The sequence below is a fragment of the Scomber scombrus genome, chromosome 6 (genome assembly GCF_963691925.1).
Source record: "Scomber scombrus chromosome 6, fScoSco1.1, whole genome shotgun sequence".
NCBI lineage: Eukaryota > Metazoa > Chordata > Actinopteri > Scombriformes > Scombridae > Scomber > Scomber scombrus.
This window is the reverse complement of record NC_084975.1, coordinates 6,458,652-6,474,628: the sequence shown is the minus strand read 5'-3', so window position 1 is coordinate 6,474,628 and position 15,977 is coordinate 6,458,652. Positions and strand designations below refer to the sequence as shown.

General features: G+C 38.3%; 2 protein-coding genes across 2 annotated transcripts; one reads left to right on the top strand and one right to left on the bottom strand.

Annotated features, from left to right (window-relative positions):
• The first annotated feature begins 811 nt into the window (after window positions 1-811).
• Window positions 812-6,763, top strand: psma1 (proteasome 20S subunit alpha 1). The gene is made up of 10 exons (XM_062420368.1): window positions 812-872; window positions 3,419-3,463; window positions 3,564-3,665; window positions 4,367-4,470; window positions 4,559-4,647; window positions 5,220-5,290; window positions 5,434-5,563; window positions 5,820-5,899; window positions 6,126-6,230; window positions 6,436-6,763. The coding sequence occupies exons 1-10, from the start codon at window positions 870-872 to the stop codon at window positions 6,499-6,501; spliced, it is 795 nt and encodes a 264-aa protein (XP_062276352.1). The 5' UTR covers window positions 812-869; the 3' UTR covers window positions 6,502-6,763.
• A 1,476-nt stretch (window positions 6,764-8,239) lies between these two features.
• On the bottom strand, window positions 8,240-14,326 carry ric3b (RIC3 acetylcholine receptor chaperone b). The gene is made up of 6 exons (XM_062420813.1): window positions 14,209-14,326; window positions 12,755-12,978; window positions 12,370-12,448; window positions 11,340-11,433; window positions 10,559-10,689; window positions 8,240-8,733 (listed from the first exon to the last, which is right to left on the bottom strand). Exons 1-6 carry the CDS (start codon window positions 14,324-14,326, stop codon window positions 8,240-8,242), a joined length of 1,140 nt encoding a protein of 379 aa, XP_062276797.1.
• Between the last annotated feature and the right edge of the window lie 1,651 nt (window positions 14,327-15,977).

Here is a 15,977-nt window from a genome sequence, read left to right as displayed (position 1 = left end):
TGCAGTAACAAAAAGAGGGACTGTAACACTAAGAAGACTGTATCATGGAAATATATCTCTTTAATCGGACTAATTTGGACGGCTGAAGCGTCTTATTATCCTAAATTTACACAGAAAAAGGACGGAGGTGAAGTTTAGCCTGCATCACTTACATTGTAAGTGCATTATTATAAAGGGGTCTTCTAATGGTCAGTATTAACAGGATGAATTATTAAAGCAAGAAAAGACTATTTAAACGTTCATTTTGGCACCTGACTTGAAAAACTGTGAACACTTCCTTTTAAATATGACTTTATTTATCATTTATATTTGTTTAACATTCAAGAGGATTCAAGGATTCAAGGAAGCTTTATCTGTTTTTTAGGTATTTAGGGTATTTATTGTCATTTTTAAACTGAAAGCCATTTCAAGATACTATTTAGAAAACTCTTTTTTAAAGGACCATTACACATGCATTCATTGCTGGTTGAAATCTGTTCATCATCATAAAGAAAACTCATCATAAGGGCTCTTTTAAAAATATGTATTATACTATATATATTACCTCTGTCATTAGATGGACATGACTGGTAGATAAACAATGCATTCAAACTGCCTCATACTTGAGAGGGTTACAGGAGAATACTGTCATTTAATCATTTTAATTTTATTACACATTACATTTGAAGAAAAAGAAAATTTACTTTACATATAACCATTTTTTTACAGCAGAATTGCACAATAATGCTCATAGAATGTCACTTAATCGATCACTGATTTTATAATCGGTGCTCTTCTTGTTTCCCCTGTGACGGCTTGTCCAGGAAAACAAGTCAAGCGAAGAGCGCAGCGCAGACGGAGAGCGGCGACACACTTTTCCTACAGCAGACATGGTGAGTCTGAATGAATTTAGTACATTTTTACTCCATATACCAACATACGACATGTGTACACAATTACCAAATCACACAATAAGTTTAATGAGCGACAAGAATCGCAGTAAACATGGATAGTTTGCTCACATGAAGCTAACGTTAGCATGCTAACTTCTGGCTGCACTGTGAGTAAGCAAAACACACAGTTAGCAGTGCTGATGCCGGTTTAATCTTCTTCCCCCAAAAATACACTCTTCACATCTGATGTTTGTTAGATATCACATTCAATTATCTTCAAAACCAACCCAGTGCATCCCTCTGTCAGAGCTGAATAATGTAGTACGATTGCGTCGCTGTGACTATAATTATTTGAGTGGTTTAGTAGTTAGCATGCTAGGTGGCTAACTTAGCAGGGAGGCTTTTAGCATCTTGTTAGCTTTGAGCTCAGGTGCCTTTTACTTTCGATTTACTCCCAGATAACTTCATATGCGCTTGACTACAGACACATTAATTAATTTGTGAAGCCAACAAATGCTTCAATTTGCACTGTATGTCCTTTTAATCATTTTAAAGCAAATCATTATGCTGCAAACTCATATTTAATGCTCTATTCTAGTCTAGTTTTTATTTTTATTTTTATATATTTCTATTTTTCTGTTCTTTGTTTTTATTTATTATTAGTAGTAGTAGGGTTTTTTTTGTTTTTTAATTGTATATTTTAATGTTTCCAATTTTTACTATTATTGGGTTTTTATTTATTTATTTATTTTAATTGTATGTTTTTTGTTTCCAATTCTTACTGTTTAAATGTTTGTTTTTATGTAAAGCACATTGAGTTGCCCCTGCGATGAAATGCGCTGTATAAATAAAGCTGCCTTGTCTAATATCAGTCATCGGTCACTGATGATTCAGCAAATTAACTTGCAGTTTTAGAAAGTATTAAAACTTTCCCAATTCAGAAGGAAATATTGTAATATATCTACTTCACTACATTTCTTTGACAGATTTAGTCACTCTTAAAGTGGAGATTTCACACAATGGATAATATAAGAAGTTTTAACTCATTGTTAAAGATGATGATCTTAACAGCTCCAACAAATTGTGATTTTCCCCTCTAAACTTCTCACATGGTTTCATTTTAATAAACCAATTCCAATAAAGACCACTCAGATGCATTTATAGTGACCCGCTGGAGGGGCCTGACCCCTAGGTTGGGAACCACTGGACTATACTAGCTAACTGTATATAAAGTACTGTAAACTAGCTCCACCTCCAGCAGCTACAACAGTAACATGCTGCTCTAACACTGATGCTTCACTATTAATAATCTAATGATGTCATATATCAAACCAAACCACTACTTTTACTGTAATACTGCATACTACATCACTCATGATACTTGTGTACTTTTACTGTTATACTGCATACTACATCACTCATAATACTTATTTACTTTTACTGTAATACTTTAACTACATCACTCAAAATACTTGTGTACTTTTACTTAAGTAGGATTTTTTCATGCAGTACTTGTAATGGGGAATTTTTGCATTAGCGTGTTGGTGCTTAAATACTTAAAGGTATAATATGCAGCATGATTTTTGAAAACACACATCATTCAAAGTCGGCCCTTCGCCCCGGCTTGAATAGAGAGAAAGAGAGCAGCACTAGCGAGAACAAATCCGTGAATCAGATCAATAAAAAGTTACTTTTCTGATTGTGTAACTGTTTCTGAAGCACAAAATTGACACGACCACACCTCCACAAAACCCTGCGGGAAGATGTCGCATTGCCGGCTTTTGTGTAAATGCAGAGTTTTATCCTCTGCTGTGCGTGTATGTGACTCCCCCTCGGTCAAGAAGACACACACACACACACACGCACACACGCACGCGCACGCACACACACACACACACACACACACACACACACACACACACACACACACACACACACACACACACACACACACACTCAGCTCTTTATACATCCATGAGACAGAGAGCAGAACAGAGGGGAGGGACGTTGACATAGATGTAATCTGGTCACTAGTGTACCATTATACACACCCACTGCCCAAAGGTTGACTCCCAGAAGTGTCCCAAAAACAGCACAGTAGTAGTTATAATAATAACAATAATAATAATTAGAGATAAATACACTTCCACACACTTCTGGTAGATCATAAAAAAAAGGGATTAGTTTTATGAGTGCACACTTTTTTAGGAAAACGTTGCTTAGTCTATCTTTCAAGTAAAGGCTTTAAATTCTTATTCTACCACTCATATAATGCTTGTAAGTCCATTGCATGATGCTCTCTAGTAAGTGGGCGTACAGAAAAGCAGGTTTTTATCAATTATTCAGTCATGTTAGTAATTTAAAACCTCCTTTTAGAGCAGCACAAGCTGTCAACAGGTAGAGAGAGTCGCGTGTGCTCGTCCGTAAGAAATAGTCTCTAATAGAAGAAAACTACCGACAATGCAAGATAATTATGTAAGCTCAGCTGTTGTGTTTTATCATTATAATGTTTCTTTGTAATCATTGTTGTTTTTTTTAATCTTCAGTTTCGCAATCAGTACGACAACGACGTGACAGTATGGAGCCCACAGGTACGTCTGCTCTGCCTTTTTTCTCTTTCTCTAAATGTGTGATAAGGATATGTGAAAGCTCAGCGTGTTAACAGAGTTGTTCATGTTCACGTGTGTCTAGGGCCGCATCCATCAGATCGAGTATGCCATGGAGGCAGTGAAGCAAGGATCTGCAACTGTAGGACTCAAATCCAGAACCCAAGCAGTCCTGGTTGCACTAAAGGTACAATTCTATATTCACCTAATGTTTTCATGTCTGCTCTGATAACATGTTTTTGTCTGTACTGTTAATTAGCCTGGATCTTTTCCAGATATCCACCTTTTTATAAATGTATAAAAATGTTACGATCAGTTTCAGAAAATATACCAGTTTACCTAAAATATCTTAAAATGTCCCATTAAAATGTATTCTCAGTGATGTTGTAGTAGATCAGTTACATCTCTATAAATGCATTTCAGAAGCTTACTTGAAACAGTCGATCATGTTGAATAAAACATGGAGCATTATTCAGATGGTTTAGAGGTGACAGCTGATTTTTAAACTCTCATTAATAATAAATTAAAGCCCAACGTAATGCCTTTTGTTTCACTTTTTTGGGCATTCTTAGGTAGGTAGGTAGGTAGGTAGATAGATGGATAGATAGATACTTTATTGTATCATAGCATAGCACAGCATATGTGAAAATAAACATGTATAACTATATGTAAGTATATATTACAGATGCATAAATATGTGGATGTATAATAGTATATATAACAGTAAGGTGCTGCAGTGACATGTAGCTTCTGCAATATTCTTGTCTTATCAACATGACCTTTTTAAAGATATTTTACAACACACACATTTTCTAGGAAGGCAGATCATTGAGTTCATTTAAAAGAAGAGCAGTTTATCACAGGATTGTTGTGTTTTCATGTCTGCAGAGAGCCCAGTCTGAGCTGGCCGCCCACCAGAAGAAGATTCTCCATGTTGACAACCACATCGGTATCTCCATCGCTGGACTGACTGCTGATGCCAGACTGCTCTGGTAGGTCACAGATGCCTTTTTGTGGTCTGGATGAAACTGTGGATTAAGGAACGTTGTTCACATGATACTAACAACTTCTTTCCAACAGTAACTTCATGCGCCAGGAGTGCTTGGACTCCAGATTCGTCTTCGACAGGCCCCTCCCAGCATCACGTCTAGTCTCTCTTGTCGGCAGCAGTATCCTCAAAACTGTTTTGTTGTAAAAATGTCATGGTTTGTTGGTTATTATATCACCAATATGAGAAAGTAATAATGAATGATGCTGATATACTTTAGTAACCTGTAAGTTTATCTACTTTTAGGGGAAAACGGAGGTCTAGATAGTTGTGGATTTTTAAAATGTTAAATTTACTGCCTGTTGTCATATTAGCTAGTAACTGAATAACTGAGCAGGAAGACTCCTACCATATGAACACAAGCTGTGCTCTGTGCACAGTTTACAGAGGTCGATTATAACAGCAATCTGTGACAGTGAGGAGCGATTAACATGTTAACGCTGACAGTAATATGTATATTATATTTTTATATATATTCTGTCTGTAAACATTCATTTTTACTTAAGTACATTTCAGAGTCTGTACTTTCTAACTTGTACTTGAGTAAAGGAGTTGAATCAGTACTTTTTTTTTTTACACAAGTATCTGTACTTCTGCTTAAGTACAGAATGTGAATACTTTTGCCACCTCTGACTCCTTCTGAAAAGTAAAACTTGTAAGCATGGCAGCAGTGATCCTTGACTGAACCTTCAGAAACCCAAATCCCAACACAGAGGTATGGAAGGAGGCCCTATGGCGTTGGACTCCTCATTGCTGGCTTTGATGTAAGTTTGTTGAAATACCTTTTTTTATTATTTTATTTCTACATCTATAGGATTCTCTCTTGAGGCTGTTGTGAAAGAATAAATGTTGGAGAATAAAAATGTGATATTACCTCTTATTTCTTTGTTTATTTTGTGTTACCCAGGACATGGGACCTCACATCTTCCAGACCTGCCCGTCAGCCAACTATTTTGACTGCAAAGCCATGTCCATCGGAGCGCGTTCCCAGTCTGCCCGCACCTACCTGGAGAGATGCATGGACAAGTTTGCTGACTGTAAGATTAGATTCTTTCTTTCTTTCTTTTTCTTCTAGTCTCATATTCAAAAGAAACCAGTTGTAACTAAGAGATCTGTAGTGGTTTGCAGCTGAACGTGAATGATTAGTCAGGTTTTTAGTTCATCTTTGGTTGATTAGTGTGATATTTTTGTCATGACACCATCAGTGTTCTTTAGCTTTGTCACAGTACTGAACACTCTGTTACTTTCTGATCAGTAAGTGGAAATGGACATGCATTTTATTTTGTTCTGCAGGTAATCTGAATGATCTGGTTCAGCATGGCCTCCGTGCTCTCAGAGAAACCCTCCCCGCAGAGCAGGACCTCACTACCAAGGTACGCCAACTCGCTCCACAGCTGGCAGATGTGATACTGTACAAATATAACCGTACAGAAGATCTAGCATCAAGCATCAGATAAAACAGCTTCTGTGCAGTTAACAAAGAGATGTGACACAAATACTAATACCAGAGCACAACACAGACTTTAAAATGAGATTAGTGGGGTTTTTTAATGTGATAATATGAAGGCAATTTCAAAGGGAAATGTTTCCATCTTTCAGAATGTTTCCATCGGCATCGTGGGGAAGGATATGGAGTTCACCATTTATGATGATGATGATGTTGCTCCCTTCCTGGAGGGACTGGAGGAGAGGCCACAGAGAAAGGTAACCAGCTAATTCAGTCCATCGTACTTAGTTTCATTTGAGACAAAAAATAATTTAACTCCTATCAGGTTGAATGACAGGAGAAAAAAAAAAAGTAAGTGCATGAAAGGACGCACCTATACAACACAAGACATATATGTATTGTATATTAATTTTAGTTTTAGACCCTGAACTTTAAGTGCTGATGAACATTTCTGTGTGTCAGGTCGCCCAGCCTGCAGATGAACCAGCTCCTGGAGAGGCAGCCAGCGACGAGCCAATGGAGCACTGAGGCAGCCCCGTCACTCCGCCGGCCAACCAATGATATACCTCCTATCATCCGTGGGGAGGTGGGGGGCGGGCTCGAACCCAGACCAACCTGACACTTACCGCAACTCAACAGAGCAATTTTTAGAGGGGGAAAAGATGTTGTTGTGATGTGCCACTTGCTAAACTGTTAATCCAAAATATTCTCTGCTAACATCAATCCATGTGATGTTGCTTTTGTATGAGTAAAGTGTACCATTATACAAGTAATAAACTCTTTTTTTGAATTAAGCTCGTTGTTTTTCATTACAGATTTTTAATTCAACTCGCAGCATTTTCAATAATATAACTTACTTATACTGGGAGATGCTAGAGGAACAAATCCAACTAAAAACATTGAAGGAAATGGAGAAAGTTAATGATGGTTACATTATTTATTTTAATAATCAGTAGACAGACTGATGTGCTTTTTTGAACAGTGAAGAAATAAATTATATAAAAGTAAAAACGTTTAGAAGTTCAAACAGCAGGTCTGTTGAAAATTGAAATAATTAGTGCAGAAGACAACATTTCTCCACTTTAGACTTATCAAGATGTCTGATAAGTCTTGTCCCTTTTTTCTCCTTCAGGTTAGTACAGTGCATTAATTTACATTAAGGTTATCAAATGAACATACATTGGACCTAATTTAAATGTATTTAAAGCATGATTTCATAATGCAACTTTGATGAAGACCACAGGAAGCTCAAAAACTCTGACGAGGCACAAACGTCTCGGCAAATTAGTGTTTGAAATATGGTGGAGAAAAAAAATCCCTCAGTGCTTCATTTTTGGCTCACCTGCATTCAGGACATATAAAGCAAAATATATAATCACAACATTTCCATCCACATTGCATTTTTTCTCTTGTTCAAGTTTGAGCACTTTTTTTCTGTCGTATTTTAAATCATTTACTGAACATCTTTCGAAGTTTTCTGATTCAGCTCTGTTTAAAAATGTTCCACCCAATAGAGCTGATTCTTCCTGAGAGGAAAAAAAAGAGGTTTGACACACCCCACCCCCCAAAAAAATAAAATAAATACTGTTTTTCACAACCAGCAGGAACATGACAGTATGTACTGATTGACAACTACTGTCCAAAAACCCCAGAAAATTTCCACATCTGAGAAGCTGGAATCTGAGAATTTTGACATTTTGACTCAAAACTATTCCTGAAATAGTTGGTGATTAATTTTCTGTTCCCGTGGTTCCCAAACTTAATGTCATGGCCCCTAAACTGACACAAATTAGGCCACGGACCCCTATTTGATAAGATCTTGTCCAAAGGTCCCATTTCTGAGAAGATTTTTGCTCTTAGATGTTTTATTTTAGTAACTGTGAAATAGTCATTGTGTTACTTATGGATCAAATTACAGTGAAAACAAATTACCCCCTTTTTTTTCTCAGGACCCCCTGCAACTCCCTAAAGGACCTTGGACCCCACTTTGAGAATCTCTGGAGTAATCGTTGCAGCTCTAACGTACAGTGTAGTTTTTCCTTTAGCAGCTAATTAATGAAATTTATCTCGTGACGTACATTGACCAGTTTACAAACATTGCCTTAAAACGTTCTCACTTATGTACTTCAAGTAAAGATAAACCAGGCTGGTCACTCATTTTCATGCGATCACCATCTTTCATGCTACCGTCCATGTATTCTAATCAGTCCGGATTACAAAAAGCTGCCCACAGAAACCAGGCCCAGGTTTTAAGGTTAAAAGCAGTCTAGTGTGAGTCTTTCTTTGCTCTCCTCCTCTTGTTCCTCCGTCTGACCGTGCTGCTGGCAGGTTGTGTCTCCTCCGGCCGGGTGAGGTCCTCGATCTTCTCCTGCTCCATCATGGTCGTCATCTTCAACGTGAGCTCCAGCTCCTTCAGGACCCCCGCCAGGTCCTCTTCTGGGACGCCCAGATCGATTTTCCTGCCTGCTTCCTTACGTTCATCCAAGTTCTCGCTCTCATTCACGCCTAAATCAGCCTCTGTCTCCACATCCTCCTCACCTCCTGCTGTAAATTCTGTCACAGCATCTGTACTCAGACTCTCCTCTTCTTCAGCTTCTCCTCCACTTGTAACATCTGCAGGTATGTTTTCCACCAGGTCGGCCCCTTCAGTGTCTGTCTTCTCAGCCTCTGTCTCTGACTGTGGGCCGTGGTGCTGCTGGCCGTGCTGACAGCAGCAGTTGGAATGTTCTTCCCAGTACTGCTGAGGCTCCTCCGGATAATCTGTGAGTAAAGTTAGAGACATTTAATGAGCAGCATTTCTTTAAACTACACATCTACAGCATGTTATGGCAATCAGTGCTCTGACTCTTCGACTTGTGATACCACTAAAATGTCAAATCAATATATATAAGGCTGCTTCTTGTTACTGCAGTAGCTGAAAGTTGTATTTGACCCATAAACTACAAATCATGTGTTCTCCAAGTGTTTAGATGGTTTCATGTCAGTACATAATTGTATCCATCCATGCATTTTCCAGTGCTTATCCAAGATTGAGTTGTAGTAGCATTAGGCTGAGTAAGGAAACCCAGACATCTTTCTCCCCGGCAACGAACTCCAGCTCCTTCTGAGGGATCCCAAGGCGTTCCCAGGCCAGGAGAGATAAGTAATCCCTCCAGCATGTTCTGAGTCTGCCCCTGGGTCTCCTCTAGAGGGTTGCGGGCACATATTTTAATTTTATAGTTAATTAAAATTAACTTGCAGACTTCTAAAAGATGCTTACGAAAGATAAAACTATATAAAGAACGTCTTGTCGCCTTTATTTTTTTGGTAGAAAATGATGTTATTATATTAGTGCAGCTGCAAGCAACTGTAAATCTCTACATTTCCTCGCTGTTGCACTTAAATACTTGTGAGTCAGCTGTAGAAAAGCCCCAAATTAAGAAATTAAAAGCTAGAAGACAAAGCAAACATGATGAAAAAAAGATGAATTTGGTTGTTTTATGCATCTAAAATGTAATTGTTAGATCACAGAATCAACCAAGTGACTGAAAACACCAAAAAAGAAAAAATGTAAAACTGTCTCCGCTCACAACTGCATGACCAAACATATAAAAAATAGTCGAGTGAAAGTGTTTTTGTGCCGTTGTAACAGTGAAACACTGGCTGGTAAGCAGGCAGTAAATCATTTTAAGAAGTTCTTTGAGAAATTTACAATGTCTGAGTCAGAGTCTGATCGATACGACAAGTACGAATATACGTCTGACGCACGCAAGAAGAAATGGTGGAATGTGACTGATTCATAGAAGTATTCAGACGAAGAAATACAGCAGAGACGTGCTGAGAGGGAGAGACTGGGGGCAACGAACCAGGCACTAACGTTACCTCAGTCTGGGTTGTAAGCACTGATATAACTTAAAGGTCAAAACTTAGATTCTTTACTGCCTCTGGTCTCTGACGGTGTAACACAGGCTTCTTGGCTTCTTGTGGTCCGGGCATTTCCACAACCAGGTACATAGCACTTAATTTTCTAACACTAACTTCATAAAATTTTAAAGATGTGGGAATACAATCTATGTTCGATCGTACAAAGAACTACTCTCCGGAGACTGAGAACGTGATCGCTGTTTTCAGCCATTTCGAAAAAAACTAGCATGCCCAAACTCTTCAGGCTGAAGGAAAGTGTCACTTAAGTGTTTTTAATAGTTTTTGGGCAACAATAGAGGTCTACTGCACAGAGGAATAAGATATATCAGGCTTTGGCTTTACAATAATTCGAAGTCAGGATCAATTCATTGTTGGTTTGTGATCAGATAAGTCAACAAAAATCACCAAGCTTATCCTTGAAGGTGAAAAAAATGGTGAAGTTAAAGAAGCAAGAGACTAATTGTGGGTCTGAAACTGAAAAACTGAAACAGGAAGTGAACTCCAGTCTGTGGCTTTAAAAGTTGTAGACATTACTAAATGAATCCACCACCTGGATCTCCACAGCTTTTGTTTCACTTCACTAAATAAACAGCACACTACTTTACTACCTTAGATATAGATCATGTGCTGCAGTATTATCCATATAAACTGAATGTATATATCTCAAACAGACTGGCCTGACCTTCCCAGCTGTCTTGGGCCTTCTTCTGTGGCGGCATCCCCTCCATCAGCTGGCCCTCCTGCATCACCCGAGTTATCTCCGTCAGCTGCTGCAGGAGATTCTCCTCCTGGTCCGCCGTCACGCCCTTCACCCTGCAGCACCCACAGAAAAATGAACACTCCTGAAAACTCGAACACATCCTTATAATTTCTTAAACTGTGGAATATATAAAAGTCTGTAATGACAGCTGTTATTGGTCCCTTTTTTCTACCGTAGATTTACAGATTTAACTCTTTTTTTCAGCAAATTTCTTTGCTTCTTTATTTATGTAGAATTGAGTACAATGTGGCAGTTTTGGGAGTTGATCTATTTCAACTTTTTTTATTAACAAAACAGCTAAATATTTGTTAGGATACTGTCAGCGCTTTCGAAAGAACAAATACTTTCACAAATTCCAAATACAGGCTAGATTGCGCCACAGGACTAACTAATAATAACATGAATTAACCTTTTTTTAAACCATAAATAACAAGAATCAGAATAATAAAAGGATAACACATGAAAATGTTAAAAGCAAACTGCATAACAGATCATTATATGAAAGTGAGAGAACAAATAGAAGAACAGCACGAGAAGAGGAAATTAACTCTGCGTTCGTACTTTAGTTTATGGGAGTGTTTTGTGTGGAATAGATTATTGTAATTAAATCAACAAATGGGTTCAATCGAATCACTCCTGACAGGAAAACAGAGGGAGAGGGTTGACTGATGAAATGAGTCATTCATAAAAGGCACACACCCACCTGTCAGGGCTGTGGTGGGCGTTGGAAACAATTTTCTCCATCACCAGCTCTGTTTCCCGCAGCTTCTCCTGCAGCTGGGCCAACTCGAAATCAGCTGGAGGGCGAAGAGTTCGAAGAAAATCAAGAAGAACACATTTTTAAAAAAGTTCTCTGTGACTGCAGAGAAAAAAGTTTGTTTTGAACAGGAGTGAAATTGACGTCTAGACTAATATGTGCAGTTTGTTTCTCACTTTGTTCAGAGATTTAGACACAAGCTGAGCTCAAAAGTACAAATTTGAAAGCCACACACAAGTATAAGAGGCTGTGGTCATTAGAAAATATATATGACTTGTCACCATTCATTTTCTGATGATTAATAGGAATCAATATGCCAGAAAACAACCAACATTAATTTATTTCTCATTACGTTAATGCACAATGAAGATAAATGTGCTTGTCAGCCATTGAGGCTACATGAGAGTTAATGCAGATGTGATGTACTGAACACAAAGAGCTACAGAAAAGCTTTCATTTATTTTAAAGCTGATGGTCTTTGTTTCATGAGCTCAGGAAAGTGGACGTTTTTTTCTAAAAGGTTTTACCCATATAATCTTTTATAATGACAACTTTGCGGTTTTATTACATCAAAACCAACAATCTTTGTTTATTATATTTGCCCTTATGTTCATTTTATTTGCACTCAAATCATGATTTCAGTCTAATCTCATCGCCTTTCAGAGTTATGTTTTTTTATCACTGGACCTTTTTTATTTTTCTAACTGCATTGGATAATAATGAGTAAGATTTTTTTTATAAAAGTTACAGCTACAGTGCTGCAGTGTTCAGAAAATTACATTACATTACATCCATTTGGCAGATGCTTTTGTTCAAAGAAACTTAGAATAACTAAAGAAAAACAAGAGTTAGATGTCATCAAAAGTGCATTTGTGTCTATTGAACAGCTAAAGGTTTGTTCAAGAGGCTACGATGCATGTACATTTAAGGAAAATAGATGTAAGGTAGTCAGCTGTTGATGATGAATGATACTCACTGATCTTTCTCTTCGTGTTCTCTGATCGAACTGTAGGAAACCTTCCCTCTGACGGCTTGTTGTTTCCCTTCGACGTGATCTAACAGAGAGACGATATCAGGGTTAAAACTCAAAATACAAACGTACAATGTGTCTGTGTTCAAAGTACTGAAAACCTCAAGTTCATGTCTGCCAAACATCATTCTTCTTTTCTTTACGTAAAATATTGTTAATTGTTAATACTTTGTGAGCAGGTTTTACTCCAAAATGCATCTGAATATAATGTAAAATCTTTAAATTCAGGACTGTTAACACATTATTGGATTGAAACTTCTCTCCTTTCTACACCGCTTCAGTCTTCACAGTGTCTCATTCAGCAGCTGTTACGGATCCTTCAGTGTTTCACCTTGAACAGTATGTAGAGAATGTAGAGTAAGATCCCGAAGCCGTACACAGGGATGATCTGTCCTGCCAGATTGGATTTGCCAGCTCCTCCTAGTCCCGTTCCCGTCCCTGTCCCCGTCCCCGTCCCCTTGGCCCTGGCCTCGGGGTTGTGAGATCTGGAGCTTGCGGCCCTCTGGCTTCGTCCCTCTGGGACCGCCTGACGGTGCATCATCGGAGGGAAGCGACCTGTATGTGCAGGAAGGCGAAGACACGATTTACAACATGACTGACAGCAGACAGTCAAACACTCTGAATTAGAAGTACTAAATGAATATATATATATGAAGAATGTATGTGATTTATAAGATTCATGTGGGGCTCTGGAAATTATTATGTGACAATATTATGGTGAATTATAAACTAAACTGTCCTCCATCCATTTTCTTTACCACTAATCCTCTAGAGGGTCACAGAGGAGCTGGAGCCAATGTCAGGTAAGGATAAGAGGAAGTGTACACCCTGGAGTCCAGGGTCTGGACAGTCGCCAGTCAGTCACAGGGCTAATATATTTCACAGATAGAGACAAGCATTCACACCTATGGGATATTTAGAGTCACTAATTTACCTAACGTGCATGTTTTTGGTCTGTGGGAGTTGACAGATATTACCCACCCAGGCACAGGGAGAACATGAAGGGCCCCAGCTGGCCGGTGTGTTTGAACCCAAAGCCCTCTTGATGTAGGGCAACAGTGTTAACTACTGCACGACCAAACCACCACTAAATTTTCCTTTGGTATTTTATACAGAGGCCAAATACAGTTGTGCTTGCAATTGTTGTTTTTTTATGCGTTTAATTTATTTTTAAAAAAACAAGAGGTTGATTTTTATTGTATTTGATTATCAGGTGTATAGATAGATAGATAGATAGATAGATAGATAGATAGATAGATAGATAGATAGATAGATAGATAGATAGATAGATAGATAGATAACAACAAACATTTTAAAAGAAAGAATCTGCTAAAAAATTAAACAAAAATGATAGTAATAATATAAAATTCAAACTGAATTGTTTTTATTTATATATATATATATTTATACTATTTCTTAAGAAAGATATATGACGTATTTAAACATGATTTGATAAAATTCATATGAACATAATAAATGTATATATAGCTTAATAACTCTTTAATTCATTCCATTTATGTCTAATTTATTGATAAATGTGGATTAAAATAGACTCATAGTGTTTTAAGCGCCCTCTTCAGGGAGGAGAATGTAACTGCAGTGGACGCTGATGCCCCTGGGATGCACTGTGCACATTTTTGGCTTCAAATACATAAAACATAAACATTATATCACAACATGCATGAGCTTATAAATGAAAAGCTTTAACCGTCTATCAGAAAGGCCACCAAACACCGAGCTGGAGCCATCTGAACCACAAAGAGAAACCCCTTAAAGGTGACGCACCCTCCGGCCGCTCAGCATCCTTCTTCCCGCGAGAGAGCAGCATTTTGGGGAGCAGCAACGCGACGCACAGCACGAGACACGTCGCGAGGGTCACCTTCTGAAATGTTGACATCGCCATGCCAACAGATGCACGTAGAAAAAACAACAACAAACAGCTGGATATGTTCAGGGTGAGACTGTGGAGAAGACAGGAGCAGGTCGCTTCTCATCCATCGGCTGAACTTCCTTGTTGATTAGAAAGGTACGATTATATTTCCTAGGATGGCGAAGGCATGACCCGCCCTCCTCTGCATCTGATTGCCCTACTCTCTTACTCTAACCAATCACATCCCTCATCCTAAAAACTAACCAACGAAGGCAACGAGCACTAGCCAATCAAAGGCAAAGTAAGGCGGGTCATGACTTCGCCATCCTAGGATAAAAAACATTGCGAACGGAAGTGAGCCAAAGCTGCAACTGATACATTTCACCACCATGTGGCGCCAAAATACCATATTCTTTCATTTCAATGCTAGAGTACTACAGGCTGATAAATGTGATGAAGATCCCTACCATACATTGCACACATGGATTTAATCTCAGGAACATTTATATATTGCAGATTTATTGACACAGAGATTGTTTACTGTATATTTTTTTCATTTTTATCACTTTCACCCCTACACTGCTACCTTTTTTCCTTACTGTGTCAATTTGAATTTCTTCTAAGGGGGATCAATAAATGTACATCTTGTCTTATCATATCTTAAATACTCTGCTTGGAGCAATAATGTGTGTCTGATATGATTTTCCCCTCAAAAATGTCCAAATTATACCATTGTTAAAATCCTTAAAATTGCATCTACTCCTTCTCCCTCATTAAAAAAAATTACAGAATCAATGAATATGAAGATATTTTTCATCCCAGAAGTTTAACTGCTGGACACAAGATGTCTCCTGTAATTTACAGTTTCAGTTTCATTTTACAGACACTTTTATGCAAAGCGACTTTGAGGGTTGATACAACACAAGCAGGATTTAGTCAGGAGAGAGTTAAGTGTCATAAAGCTATAGTTAGAGTCCAGTAGGATGTAGGTGCCGAAAAGGCATTGCACAGAGGCAATGCATAGAGTGCATATAGGTAGATTTTTTTCAGTCCATTTGCAGATAGACTGAGAGTTGGGTCTTTAGTCTTTTCCTAAAGATTGGGAGGGACTCTGCAGGTCGGATTTAGTTTGGTAACTTGTTCCACCACTAGGAAACTACAGAAGAGAAGAGTCTGGATAGTAACTCAGGGCCTTGTTGTGGTGGTTGTACCAGGCACCTTTCATTAGTTAGTGTAGTGTAGTGTAGTCAGTGGGAGGGAGCGTAGACCTGAATAAGGGAGTTCAGGTAGGCGAGAGCTTTTCAGTTGCGGCTGTGTCAGGGTTTTGAATAAGAATTTGAATTTTTTTTCCAACTCTCACTGAAAGGCCACTGTCAGTGTTTGTGCACTGGACGATTCAAGTTTCCACATCACACTTTCATAAGCTGAATATTGAAGCAGGATTGACCTCTAAACTAGTTGTGATATCACAAATCAAGGCCGTAGGCTCGCTCTTTAAAAACTTTGTAACATTTTCATGGAGCACAGAGGAACGTTCCACCTTCAGCAGATCAGTGTGAAAACAGACTCTGCACAGTGAAGCTCAAACAAGCTCAAACAAGAAGAAAAACACATATTTCAGTGGAGATGGACTTAAAGAAAATTGCAAATGATCTCACTTACTCAGAACAAAAAATTCTATCCA

Bases quoted from the DNA above. Each gene is read 5' to 3' on its own strand.
- psma1 (XM_062420368.1), top strand. The intron at 3,666-4,366 runs GTACAATTCTAT...TCATGTCTGCAG, and splicing joins CAGTCCTGGTTGCACTAAAG to AGAGCCCAGTCTGAGCTGGC. The intron at 4,471-4,558 runs GTAGGTCACAGA...TCTTTCCAACAG, and splicing joins GCTGATGCCAGACTGCTCTG to TAACTTCATGCGCCAGGAGT.
- ric3b (XM_062420813.1), bottom strand. From the start codon at position 14,326: ATGGCGATGTCAACATTTCAGAAGGTGACCCTCGCGACGTGTCTCGTG. The intron at 12,979-14,208 runs GTGCGTCACCTT...CTGCACATACAG, and splicing joins GGATGCTGAGCGGCCGGAGG to GTCGCTTCCCTCCGATGATG. The intron at 11,434-12,369 runs GTGAGTATCATT...TTCGCCCTCCAG, and splicing joins GAACACGAAGAGAAAGATCA to CTGATTTCGAGTTGGCCCAG.